The 12,466-nt window shown below is 38.5% G+C and overlaps 1 protein-coding gene across 1 annotated transcript in view; it reads left to right on the forward strand.

The window, feature by feature from the left end:
• The first annotated feature begins 903 nt into the window (after window positions 1-903).
• The window catches only part of PLEKHH1 (pleckstrin homology, MyTH4 and FERM domain containing H1), a 45,263-nt gene continuing 33,700 nt past the window's right edge, over window positions 904-12,466 (forward strand). The window contains exons 1-3 of the mRNA XM_031553575.1: window positions 904-1,091; window positions 6,567-6,629; window positions 9,451-9,600. Of these exons, the coding sequence (XP_031409435.1) occupies window positions 966-1,091; window positions 6,567-6,629; window positions 9,451-9,600 (339 nt within the window). The 5' untranslated portion in view covers window positions 904-965. The remainder of the gene's footprint in view (window positions 1,092-6,566; window positions 6,630-9,450; window positions 9,601-12,466) is intronic.

Genomic DNA, 12,466 nt, shown 5'->3' on the forward strand with positions numbered 1-12,466 from the left:
CACTGCCTTACATTTTCCAGAGAGAAGGACTTGAAAAGTCATTCTGAGACTTAGAACTGATAGGACACCTCACTGTCTCTTCAGAAGGGAAGAGGAATTCTTGAGGTTAACTAAGAATTGGATGCAATTTGTGGACAGTGTTTCTTCATATGTCACATTCTCTTAACAGTCTACATGATGTAAGACACTGGTGTCTCAAATTGGTAATGAGTGAGTTATATTTTAAAAGTTTTATTGACTTGAGAATTTGCAACCATACTGGTACAAAGAAGGTGGGAGGAAAAACACTTTTAGTCCATAGGAAAAGGCTGAGCAGGGCTGTAAGGATGGCAAAATGGCTGTGAAATTTACAGTACGATGCACTAGTAAATTATTTACTCAGTCTAAAGGTAAAAGTTTATTTGAATATTTATCTGTTACCCATTAATGACTGTCTTTTGTATGATTAAATGCTTCAGTATGTTCATCTGTAATATCTGTAGCTGCATGCAGCTGTGCTGCTCTTTCATTTTCTAGATTTCCACCCTCTTCCAAATGCAGCTGTATCTGTGGAAGATATCACTGCTCCCTGGAATTCATCCCTGCTCATCAGCTAGAAACCATCATTCTCTCCCCACTGAGAAGGTGATGAGGGCAAGTTCTCCTGAGTTCACATAATTACCCACATCCTGACCATTAGCAAAGTCAGTGCAAGTTGGTGTACTGTCGTATGATCAGTTTATCCATGACAGCATTAAAAAGAGAAACTTGTGGCAGGGGGCACATCTATAACTTGGGATAGCACCACTTCATAGTCTGCTTGTGGAAGAAATCACCTTTGTTCCCAGTCCTATTGACTAAACTGAGGAAGACTAGCCTAAGGAATGAAAAGTTTGCCAGTTTAAATCTTTGGGTTTTTTCCCTTCTTTTCTCTAGGATTTTTAGAGCACCACAGAAGGTATTCCAGGTGGACAAATAACTTCACAATGGCTGAACTCACAGAGGAGAATGGCAGCTGTATGGACTGGCAAAAGCGATGCCTTGCGTTGGAGTCCCAGCTCTTCAAATTCCGCTTGCAGGCAAGCAAGATCCGAGAGCTGTTAGCTGAGAAGGTGAGAGTGGTGACTTCTTCTTCATTCTGAATTATAGCAGGAAAGCAAAAATTCTCTAAATACTGAACCATCAAGCAAAGTCCTACCTACAGTAGGGATCTCTTTCTAATTTACACTAAGTCATTTTACTTTTCTTCTCTCTTGAGGTACAGAGATGTTACTGTAGTGGAATAAAATAGTGTTAGTGAAAATAAGTAGTTGGACTTGTTCGTTGGAAAATCACCGGATATTCTGACTACTGGAAAACACCATAGTAGCAAGATTCTGGACCTCTAATGTGTGAGGCAGCTACAGAGCAAAGGTGGATTCTTCTAATTATAGTAGTGGGTTTGGCAATAGAAATCTTGTAAGATGAGAAATTATACTGTAAGACTGGACAGTGGTACATGTATTGCCAGAATGTTAGAATAATATTGCATAACCAGTCAAAACATTATGGAGATGCTGAAGATTAGAACTGAGATGCTTTTCAAGATCACAATGTTAGAAACTTGCAAAATATCTCATTTTGAGGCAACTCCTACCAAACTCTTTGAAGTGCTTTATGTGAACTTGCCTGCAATCTTAGGGGAGAGGACTAGCAAAGATTAGAAATTTTGACATAGGTATTTTTGGTGGGGATTTTGTTTTATTTGTTTTGTTTTTGTCTGATTGTTTGTTTTCACCATGGTGTATATTTTCTTTATCTCAGTATAGTTTACATTTCAATTTGAATTCAAGCTTTTTCATTAAGCTCTAATTTGCACATTATCCAAGTTTGTAATTTGCTGTGGAGTTCCTTGTTTCAAAATGTGACTTACAATATTTCAGCCCAGTTAAAGATTATTCAGCCATTCAATCACTGGTGTTAAAGTGAGTACAATTCATTTCAGTCATGCTTTGCTAATAAAGTTGAAATCTTTGTGACTGAGTGCAGTTTACTCTGAATGCTTTTAAGCTATACCTGATGATAGATGTGTTCTAATTCACTTTTGCTCCATTTTGGGTTACGTAACTTCTGCGTATTTAAGCCTGCCTGGTTTGTTTTTGTTTTTCATGTTTTTAAATGACAATTACTTCAGAGGGGAGTGATTTTTATTGTTGCTTTCAGTCTAATTACATTTCCGCTAATGCTTTATACTTCATGTGAGACAGTGATTCCACCTCTCGTGTTGTTTTAAGAAATGCTGCAATTCTAGCACCCTGGTCATCTTTTGAAGGTAGATTTGGAGGTAGACCTTAGATACTGTTTGCCTTTGAGAATGTTAAAAGTAGCTATAAAGTTGATTTAGACAAAAGAGTGTAAGAATCACGTATGGATGTGGTGCAGGTCTGGTAACTGTGCTGTGATATGCAGCACTCCACAGACTCCATAATGCAGGAGAAGTAGCAGTGTGCGAACGTAGAACACAGAGAAACCTATCTATCAATATTTTGGAGAGCAGAGTTGCCGGGCACCTCTCAGACTGTCTGTTTAGGGATGTCTGTGAGCCACAGCAGAGAACAAAATTGTAATCAGTGATGTGGGGCTGCTCAAGGAAGGGGCCCTATGACAATTAATCCATCCATTTGGTCAAAGCGACATTCTCTCTGTTAAAATTAAGGATCTACTTGGTTCAGTGATCAGGTTACTCTGTAACTACCTGTACAGCACCCTGGTAGGTTCACTTGGAGGGTCAAAAAGCTAGCAGGCTTGCAATTCCCTACTCTGAATGTCATACAGGAAGGGGAGAGCACCAGGGAACATGGGTTAGCTCGTGTCCTCTCCTGACACAGGTAGACTCAAGAACCTAGAGCAGGTGTTCAAGTACATGATGTTCCCACTGAACATAGTTGTTGGCAAATCTCTGTGTCTCAAATTCCCAACTGTTCTGCAATTACTTCCTCAGAGATTTCTTTCTCTTCCGTACAGGCCCCATAGTATGTCAAGGCTCCTGTCCACACTGCATCCTTCTACTCAGATAGGCAGTTATGCAGAACCAAAAAAGATGCATGTATTATGCCTTATAATGCCAATTCCAGGGATTTTTATCATATTCTATAGCAACTGCGATTCTGTTTATAATTGGGTCCATCTGTGAGAATGAAGAAATATAGACATTTTTGAAATTGTACTGCATTTCTTATGAGTTTTGAGGGAAGGTAGAGAATCTCAAGAAATGGACACCATTTGAAACTGTGAGGCCAACTCGTGGTCTCAGGTGCCCCTGAGAACCCCTAATATGGTTTCTAGCAATGGGATATATATATTTTTTTTTCTTGAAATCAAACATGGCTTTGTAAGGAAAGCTACTGATTGAAGGCTTGGAAACCTGATTCCCAACTTTAAATCATTCTTTAAGTAATTTTTGGACTTAAAGGCATATTTTACTATTTTAACTCAAAAAATTAAATTAAAAAAAATCACTCGCAGTACAATGCATGCTAACATTTTAAATCCTTCAGATTCTTAAAATCTGCTTAGACAAAATAATCTAGATCATTGTTCAGAACAAGAAGAATTTAAAACCCAGCAGTTTCACTGCCAGCACCGGAGTTCACATGGCGTGAGCTGCCACGTCAGTAACCTGGGCTCAGCTTTCCAGCAGCACCGCTTGGGTTGGCTCACGCCTGGCTGCAGGTCAGCTGTCAAGGTGCCTCAACACAGTGCCCCAGGCAGCTCTCTGCTGTCCTCCTGCACTCCCCTAGCATGCAATAGCCCTGGATGCCGACTTGGTGCAGCCATCAGCAGGGGCCCAACGTCTAGGGAATCAGCCAGTTATTTCCATTCTGGCTCCTCTGCTGGTGAGTGACACTGCAAGCTGTTGTCTTGGCAGCACAATGACCTGGTTACAAGTGAGCTCTTGAAGAGAACAAGAGGAAATTGAGGCTGAAACACGCATGAACTTTTTTCTACTTAGTTTTATTTTGCATGTTCTGAGCAGCCAGGAGAGGGAAAGCCTATCTGAATGGCAAATAGAAGGATGTTTTGCAGCTTTTAGAAGGGCCATCTGGCTAGCTTTTACCAGTTTCTGTACTAATTCAATAAAAATGAACACTTAAAAAAGCCTCTTTTGTCTCATGCAATGAGGGCTGTACAAGTGGGCCTGTTTCTCTCTTCATACAAGCTAATGTTTAGGAAAAGAGTTACTTGGATTTGGTTTGCCACTAATTTTTTTGTATGTGAACTGGGTCAAGTTACTGAGTAGCATTTGTCAAATTATAAAGCATTTTGAATGAAAGGACCCATGTAAATAACAAGTATTACTATTAGTTCATTGAGGGATTTGAAAGAGCCTTACAAGCAAGGATGTACTAAAATTTAATGTTCTCCAGGGAGATAGTTGACACCAGGGATGGGTGAAGTAATCATTTTGTGTCTACAAAGAAAAGCAGTGGTTACTTAACAGTTCATAGTAGGGCAACCCAACAACGTAGTAGAGGAAGTTAAGAAAAGTGCAAGTTCATTTAAGGTTACAGAGGGGATTAGGGTGACAGGATGTAATTGATTTGCCTGGAACTTAGCCAGATCATCTTGATTGCACAAGAAGTTTCATAACCCTTTAGTGATCAGGAATGGTCCCAACATACTTAATTCTTTTTATCCTGATCAAGAACCAGGACAACTACTAATAAAAAACAAACTGTCTTGAGGCTGGGACAATAAAGTATTTCTCTTTCTGCCAGAACAATGCTGCCTTTTTAAAATAACTTTAGTCTTTCATGGAAATCTCCCATTGTGAAGAATCCAGTTGTTCATGTATGAGAATAGCCTTTGAGAAAGTCTACAGATTCATCTGAATTGTGCTGAGAACGTAGCTCCCATCAGTTTATGAGAAAACTAGTATAAACTGACTTAAAAGCTACTGTTAGAAACAGCCTTCACTTTCTAAAGTGTATTATGTTTCCAGTTTGCATATGTCTTTCACTGGCACATTTGCTATTACCTGTCTATGGTGACTGCTATTCCAAGACTGACAGAAAAATGCCTTGGGAGACCACTGCTCCTAATGGACAAAGGCTTGTGCCCAGACAACTGCTGCAATGTTAATTGCCTAGAACTCAGTCTCTACCAAGTTTCTCAAATACTCTGTCTTTTTCTATGACTTTGGCTGTCTGGGTAATCTTTTGTAGCATCTCTCTTCTCCTCTGCCAAGGAAGTGTCCTCAATGATGTGGAGATTATCAATGATTTGGGGATTAAGCTCCATTAACTGTGCTGTCCTTGACAGCTATACTGAGAAAAAAAAATAATAATAATCAGATAGGTATCATGCTACATGCGGCACTTTCTAACTTCCATGGTGTGCATTTCTTTGCCATGGCTTTTTTTAGTTACGTGATCACTGATGTATCTCTGTGCATATAATTCTGATAAGTTTTTCAGTATCACTTTGCTCTTTTGATCAACATATGAAGAAGAGTCTTGTTGCCATCTAAAGAATGGGAAATGAAAACTTAGGAATACTGACATCTGCCTTCAGGGTAATCAACTCAAGATGAATTAAGTTCCCTTTCCAAAAGCATTGATCTTATTCTAATAGTGTCCAACTTGACTTCTATCCAGGGTCATAAAATGTACCAAAGAGAAGTTCAGTTTCCCTTGTAGTCAAGTTCCCTGCTTGAGGCATGATTCTTTTAATTTACTGAAGCTATTTCTTTCTCATTCTTTCATGAGTAAAACACTAGTAAATGCTGAAAATTCAGTGTAGCTCAGTGGCTGAAACTTAGTGACATTGATATTGCTGGACTAAAATCTGAGACCCATCAAATATGGGAGAGGATGGAAGATGACCTTGCAAACATCAGATGAAATCCTGCTGCTATTTAAAAATAAACACGTGAAGACAGATGCGTGGGGGAGAAAGCTGTACTGTTAAGTTGTTATAATAACACTGAGTGCATCTGTATTTCACAAGTAATGAAGCTATTTGTTTACCTGTAGGATCATGTTTCAGTAGAAGCAATGCTCAGATTAAATACTATTAGTTTGCAAAGTTCTTTAAAATGAAAACTAAAAACATTCATAATCTTATCAGATACAAGTCTAGGATGCTTCTGAAGCTAAACCAAAATATTCATTGATTATAAAGGGACATAATAGAGAACCTGCTATGAGACTTCCAAGGTGTGATTATTTTCTTCACCATCATAAATTTGAGATGAAATGAAAACAGGAAAAAACTGTGAACTGTAGGCAGGCTTCTTGCAGGAACAGCCTATGGCACGTAAATTGTAGAGATGAGGTCAAGAATTTGGGACTATTTTCTTGACCCGTGTAATGAATGATGAAGCTCACTAATGAGGAAACAGTTCCAGTAAATTCAGACTGGGGCAGATGATTGGGAAAGGTCAAAGGCTTTTTTCCCGCGGTCAGAGTTGACCAGTTAACCCAAGAGATGCCAAAAATCTGTGACCTACCTAAGGAATGGAAGGTTTAAATTCTAACAAATGAGTCTCCAGGTGATGATTATTTCTTTTTTCCCCCCTTTTCCTTACTTCTTTGCTGGCTCTGAAGATGCAAGAATTGGAACAGAGAGTGATAGAAGCAGAGCAAAGAGCTGAGGATGCAGAGAAACAGGTAAGATGTTCTCTTACGTTGCTCTGGTGCAAGCTAACTAGGAATTTGCTCTAAACTCCCTCTAGTTTAGCATACAGATAGCACCTCATCAGCACTGTGCTATACTAGGGAACACTGATTTACCACACTAAATGGATATTCAGGTCATATTTCCTGGTCTTTGAGTCTGAACTATGAACAGCTTCCTAAACGTGTCCAGATTAAGTGAAAACCAGTTCTTTATATATGTCACTCTACTTTACAGCCTTTACCTCCTCACTTATGACAGGCACGCTTATTTTAGGAAAAGCTAGGGGATGTAGTACCTCAGGATTAAACTGCAGAGATAAAGCTGTCTGGCAAGTCCTCAGATAACAAATATATCAACAGTACTGGTAGAAAAATGTCTAGAAGTAGAAAAGTTCTGCAGAAGAACCATATAGCATCTCTGCAAAACCAATCAGTTGTTTTAGTCTTTCTTCTCATCAGTAAATGCACTGAATGAGACAGAGAAAAGCAGTAAGAGCAAGATATGATGCACTGTACTATAGCCATTGGAAAATTAGGTGTGTTTTCTAAGCTAGTACTTCTATGTTCCTTGAATAATGGCTAAGGAGACAGAAAGGCTTCAGCTTGTGGACAAAGGATAATATAACTTTAGGAAGCTTACTATTATACAGTCTGCACTGTAAAACACAATTGTATTGTAACACAAGCCAGGAAGGGCGAGATAACTTGGGCTCCTGCATCACTGCATGCAACAGCTAAAGGGAGGCTTTGAAGTGAACCAGCTCCCTCCAGGTGGTCAAAAACTGCAGAACTGAGCATAGAGACAGTGATTAAAGCATAGAACTAAGAACCGTCCAAGATGGTTGGGAATGGCTGTCAAGCATTTTGGCAGTGAAGGACTGAATAGACTGGTATAAGCACTGGGAAACACCACCTCAGAATTAGGAACTTCCATCTGTAAAACATAGTTTTGCAAACCTCCATCAGTTTTGTATTAATGGTGAGATTTCTTTATTCTGACCCACTTAAGTTTAGGAAGGATACTAACTGCATGCTGTTGGCCTCTATTCTAGATCAGCAATTGTCAACCAAGAACAATAATTGTTCATGAGAGTAATATCAGTAAGTTCACACAAAAACAGATGAACAAAGGTAATGTTGACTGTTACTGCATCAGGAATAGTGTCCATGATATAGGAAGATGCAATGACACCACGAAGCAGATGTAGGGAAAGTCAAATCCAGATCAGAGAACGAGCAAAACAGTACTTGACTGGGAAGGAGTAGAAGGGGTACCCTAATGTAAATGAAGGTTCTGTAGCTTTGTATAGGGGAGGTCCCAAAGACCAGCAACCTTCAAAGATATATAGTCTGCCTTTCTAGCACCTTTGGCCCCACATAGAGAAATGTTGCTAGAGACATTCCTTGCTGCTGCCTAGCAGCCAGAAGATACAACAGAATAAGGAGTAGGGCCATTCCTTTCAGCTAACAAATGTATTTCTAATGAATGAGAAGCAGCTTACAAATGAGCGGGCTCTTCATCAAGTGTAAAATCCCTTGTTTTCTTTCACTTCAGGATTCTGAGGGATTGGATTTGTTAATTCAATGGGCTCCCTGAAGCTGCCAACCTCAATTAAAGAAATCACATACTTGCAGTCCCCACTCTGTGCCTTTAGCACAGAGTCAACATTTGGGCATCATACAGAAAGAAGGAGCCATCTTTTTTTTTTTTTTTAAACTATAATCAGCCTAAACTCTAATGAAAACACATCTGACTCAGCAGGCTTAGTTTTCTGGTTCAGATATTGAGTGCCTACCTTTCTTACTCAGAATGAGGAAGAGGCATTGTGCTTCTCTGCTTAACGTAGAGAGACAGAAGAACAAAACGCAGCTGCCACTATGACATGCAGTCTGTTCAACAGAGCATGAGTAACTCACTAGCACAGGCCCTATGAAGTGCCCATCTTCTGCCTTCCTGGTTCCAAACTCAGGGCAAATTAACAGTACTTGGAACTGGTTATTTTGCAGATTCAGTCTGTCTGGGATGCGCTGGAGTCAGACATCATCTTGTTGTTAAATACTGCATTTAACATTTGAATTAAGCTGGCAGAAATCCACTTTAAGACTGAAAGACTTATAATTCATACATTACGATGAAGTAGTGATAAAAAAAAAGACTGGGATATTGAGAGAGATTGATTTTGAAGAAAGTGAAGTTTACAAAATCAATTAAAAATTTAGAAGGCTCCAGCAGCAGCTGAATTGTAAAGCATTGAAACCTGTCAGTCGTGAGGGAGCACTACATTGTTTATCTTAGCAGGAGAATCACCAAATGTTGGCACTCACAGGAGCTCAAGAGTAGGCACATCTATAAAAATACACTTACCAAATTGCCAGAAGTTACCAAAACAGTATCTTAAGCTGGAGATTATAGAGAGAAGTTGTTCTGGTGTATACTTTGGTGCTGAATGGGGTTAAAAAGCTGGCCATAATAATGCAAAGGAGAAAAATGTGTACCTTGCTTAAATATCTGCATGGACTGTAGTGCCTGCATCTCTCTGACCGATAACATGTAAGTATGTAACAATTCACAGTGTGTTTGTGTTCATTTTTCAGTTTGCATCTGTTACACCTTCTGCAATGCAAACAAATGGACAATATCCTTATCGTAAACAGTATTTAAGGTTTTTTTCTTCCTAATATGACTACAAAAACATGAAATAATAAATATTCTGTGAGTAAGGGTCTTACCACTAAACAAGCAGCTCCTTCATTTGCCTTTTGTTTGTTTGTTTGTTTTGTTTTTTTGTTCTCCCTTTGATTGCCCTTACAGGTCAGAGTTATGGGAGAGGAGATAAAACTAGCCAACATGAAGACTAGTGAATCAAACAGCACTCTGTACAGGAAATATCAAGAGCTCATGGGTACAGTGCAAAGAAAGGAAGATGTGATTAGCAGACTGGAGATACAGTTAGCAAAACAGGTAAAGGCATCTTCTGCATGCAGATTTGTAGACTTCATGAGCTGGAGGGACTTTGTAACACATGGTTCAAAGGTACAGCTTGTCTGTATTACACATTAGCCTCTTGCAGAGGATCTGAAGGTAACTCAAATGATGTCTTCCTCAATGAGATTTTTCTTCTTCCTTTCTCTTTTCAGACAAAAACCTTCATTCAGCCTCAGTCTCTTCATTACAAAAGATTAATAGATATCATTCAAGGACTTATGCTACCGTTGAATCGGTGGTGAGACCCTAAATGCTCATATCTAGTTATGGTATTTGTCTGGCTTCCTAGTGCATAGATTGTTCTACAGATTCATTGTGAGGCCCATCTCTGACTCAGTGTGGGCTGCATCTTGGGAAGGAGCTTTTCCTAGTCTTCAGGGATTCTTTGACATAGTTCTTATCTTGCCAGATGCCTTAAATATAAAAGACAACTTCTTAGCCTTTTCCATTCTCATTTGGTGGATGACAGGAGCTACACTGACAGCAGAAATTTCAGCTCTTGTAAAGGTCTTGGCCCTGTAGTCTGCTTTATAGTATGAGGAATGAGATAATCTTATATTACTAAGCAAATTACTTTCTTTTTAATGGAAACACCTTATCAGAATTTTACTTGAAAATATTTTGGTGTTTGAGTTGCAGTTTCAATTTAACTAATTGATAAATAATTCAAAAAAAATCAAAGTAAATTAATCAATAAATCGAAGTAGATTGGTAAACTGTTAGTACTTACTGAGATCAAGTATAGTGTGTGGAGTCAGGCACCAAGTCTCTGCCTTCAGGTCACTTCCCTGGTCCATCTTATTCAGACACAACATAGATGCAGTTTTTCTGCTGGAAGAAAAACAAGACATTCAGGAGGAGCTACAATAATGATCAAGGTCTAGAAGCAGTCATTGCAATCAAAGATTAAAGAAATTTTGATTTACCCATAAATACAGGGTGTGATTTGATTAAAATAAATAAACACAAGTTGGAAAAGCATTTCTGTTAGTAGAACTCTTTTTATTTCAGCAAAAAGAGGACAATTACAGACAAGTAATGCTCTCTCTGGGTCACTGGTTTAATTTCAAAGTGGAATGAGATGGTGGGAGTTCTGGAAGTTCATTTGGTGCTGTAACGTTGCCATTCTATTTGCTTTCACCAGGTTGGGGAAAGCTGTAGAGTTCACAGTATTAATAAAAGGACACTGAGGTCATGTCTGCACCGCACAATAGCATGGGACATAATGAATCCCTAACTGCTCCTGGATATTCAGGCACAATAACTGCATCTGTGGGTGCTGTGCCTGAGCAAATTGGTTCTGCTTGGAGACAGGGCTTACTAAGCTCTATCACAATGCTGTCATAATGTTGCTAGTCTGGTTTAGGACCCTAAATGAAATACTGGTTTTGTATTTCACTGTGTAGTATAGCAATATTCTGAATCACTTGTCACTTACTTCCTGAATTATTAGGGATTCAAAAGCATAACTATATGATTTTTATTCAGAGGACTATAGTAAATCCACTATATTTGTTTGATCATTTCAGATCAACAGTCACGTATAATGTTATTACTCTAGCAAAGACTGACACCTGATAATTAGGAACACACAGAGCTATGTTCAGAGAGGAAAAAAAAAAAAAAACAACTAAATAAATCCTCCTCTTGAAGCAGGTGATTAGATTACATTTATTTCATTGTGCTCTACTACAAATTTTATCACTGCCCATAGCGTTACCAGGGTTTGTTTAAAGATCAGGAAGCACATTTGAATAAAAGCTTTTAAATGTGCAGCTATGGTGACTAAAAACGTGTAGTGATCAAGAGTGATGCTAAGATGTTGGAAACGTAATGAACTCCATATAATCACAGTAGTTCCAGTAACTGAACTTACGTTCTTCAGGTGTTGTGTTTTGTTTTTTTTTTTAAACAAAAAACAAAACAAAACAAAAAACCACACAAGAAAAAAGACATTAACTTCTGTTTTCATAATTGATATTTGTACACATCAGTAAATAAAAGAAAAATTAAATAAAAAATAATAAAAGTCAACATCAACTGCTAACATCAACTATTACTTTTTGTCCATTTAAGGAAAGAAATTAAAGGCTGAATATATCATACAGATTATATTCCCCCTCCCTGCCATGTCTCTAGTACTAGTTTCTCCTTGTAGTCATTTAAATCACAATGTAACAGGAGGTCTTTCTGTGACAGTGCTCCTGATGAACACATAGAGGAGATAAACAGAAGGCTTCAGGTGACAATAGTACCTATCTAGTGCCTTGCAGAATAAATTCTCAGAAAAGGAGAAAAATGCAGCTGAGAAAACACAGCTGCAAAAGTAACATAGTAATGCTGCTCAATCAGATACTCGAGAGAAAAACGTTCATTGTACAAGTCAAAAGTATTTCCATAACACTTCTTCGTAGAATAGAAACTGCTTTCATCAATATGTAAACATACAACTACTTCTACCAACAAAAAACATCCTGGCAGATCTCACTGTTTCAAGATCAGATTCTTAAGCTTTTTAGATCTGTTTACTCATTTTATCTACTTTCTCAAAGAGAACATGGCACATTACTAATAATTTGTTTGTGTTAGTTTCCATCTTATGTCTTTAGTATCTGTACTCTACACAAGTACTTGCAGCAAATGAATTGCTTTTGCTTGCAAGAATTACACTGTTTTATGAATCACGTTCTGGCACTGCTTAATTCTTTATTAACCACAGCCAGCAGGGTGTAATTCGTAGGGTGGGGTGGTGAGAGGAAGGACACTACAGATGCTCAACACTGCAAAACCACCTAAAACAGGAAAATTTGGAAGACTACTTAAAACCATGGGAGCTGGGCAA

The sequence above is a fragment of the Meleagris gallopavo genome, chromosome 5 (genome assembly GCF_000146605.3).
Source record: "Meleagris gallopavo isolate NT-WF06-2002-E0010 breed Aviagen turkey brand Nicholas breeding stock chromosome 5, Turkey_5.1, whole genome shotgun sequence".
In the NCBI taxonomy this organism is placed as follows: Eukaryota; Metazoa; Chordata; class Aves; order Galliformes; family Phasianidae; genus Meleagris; species Meleagris gallopavo.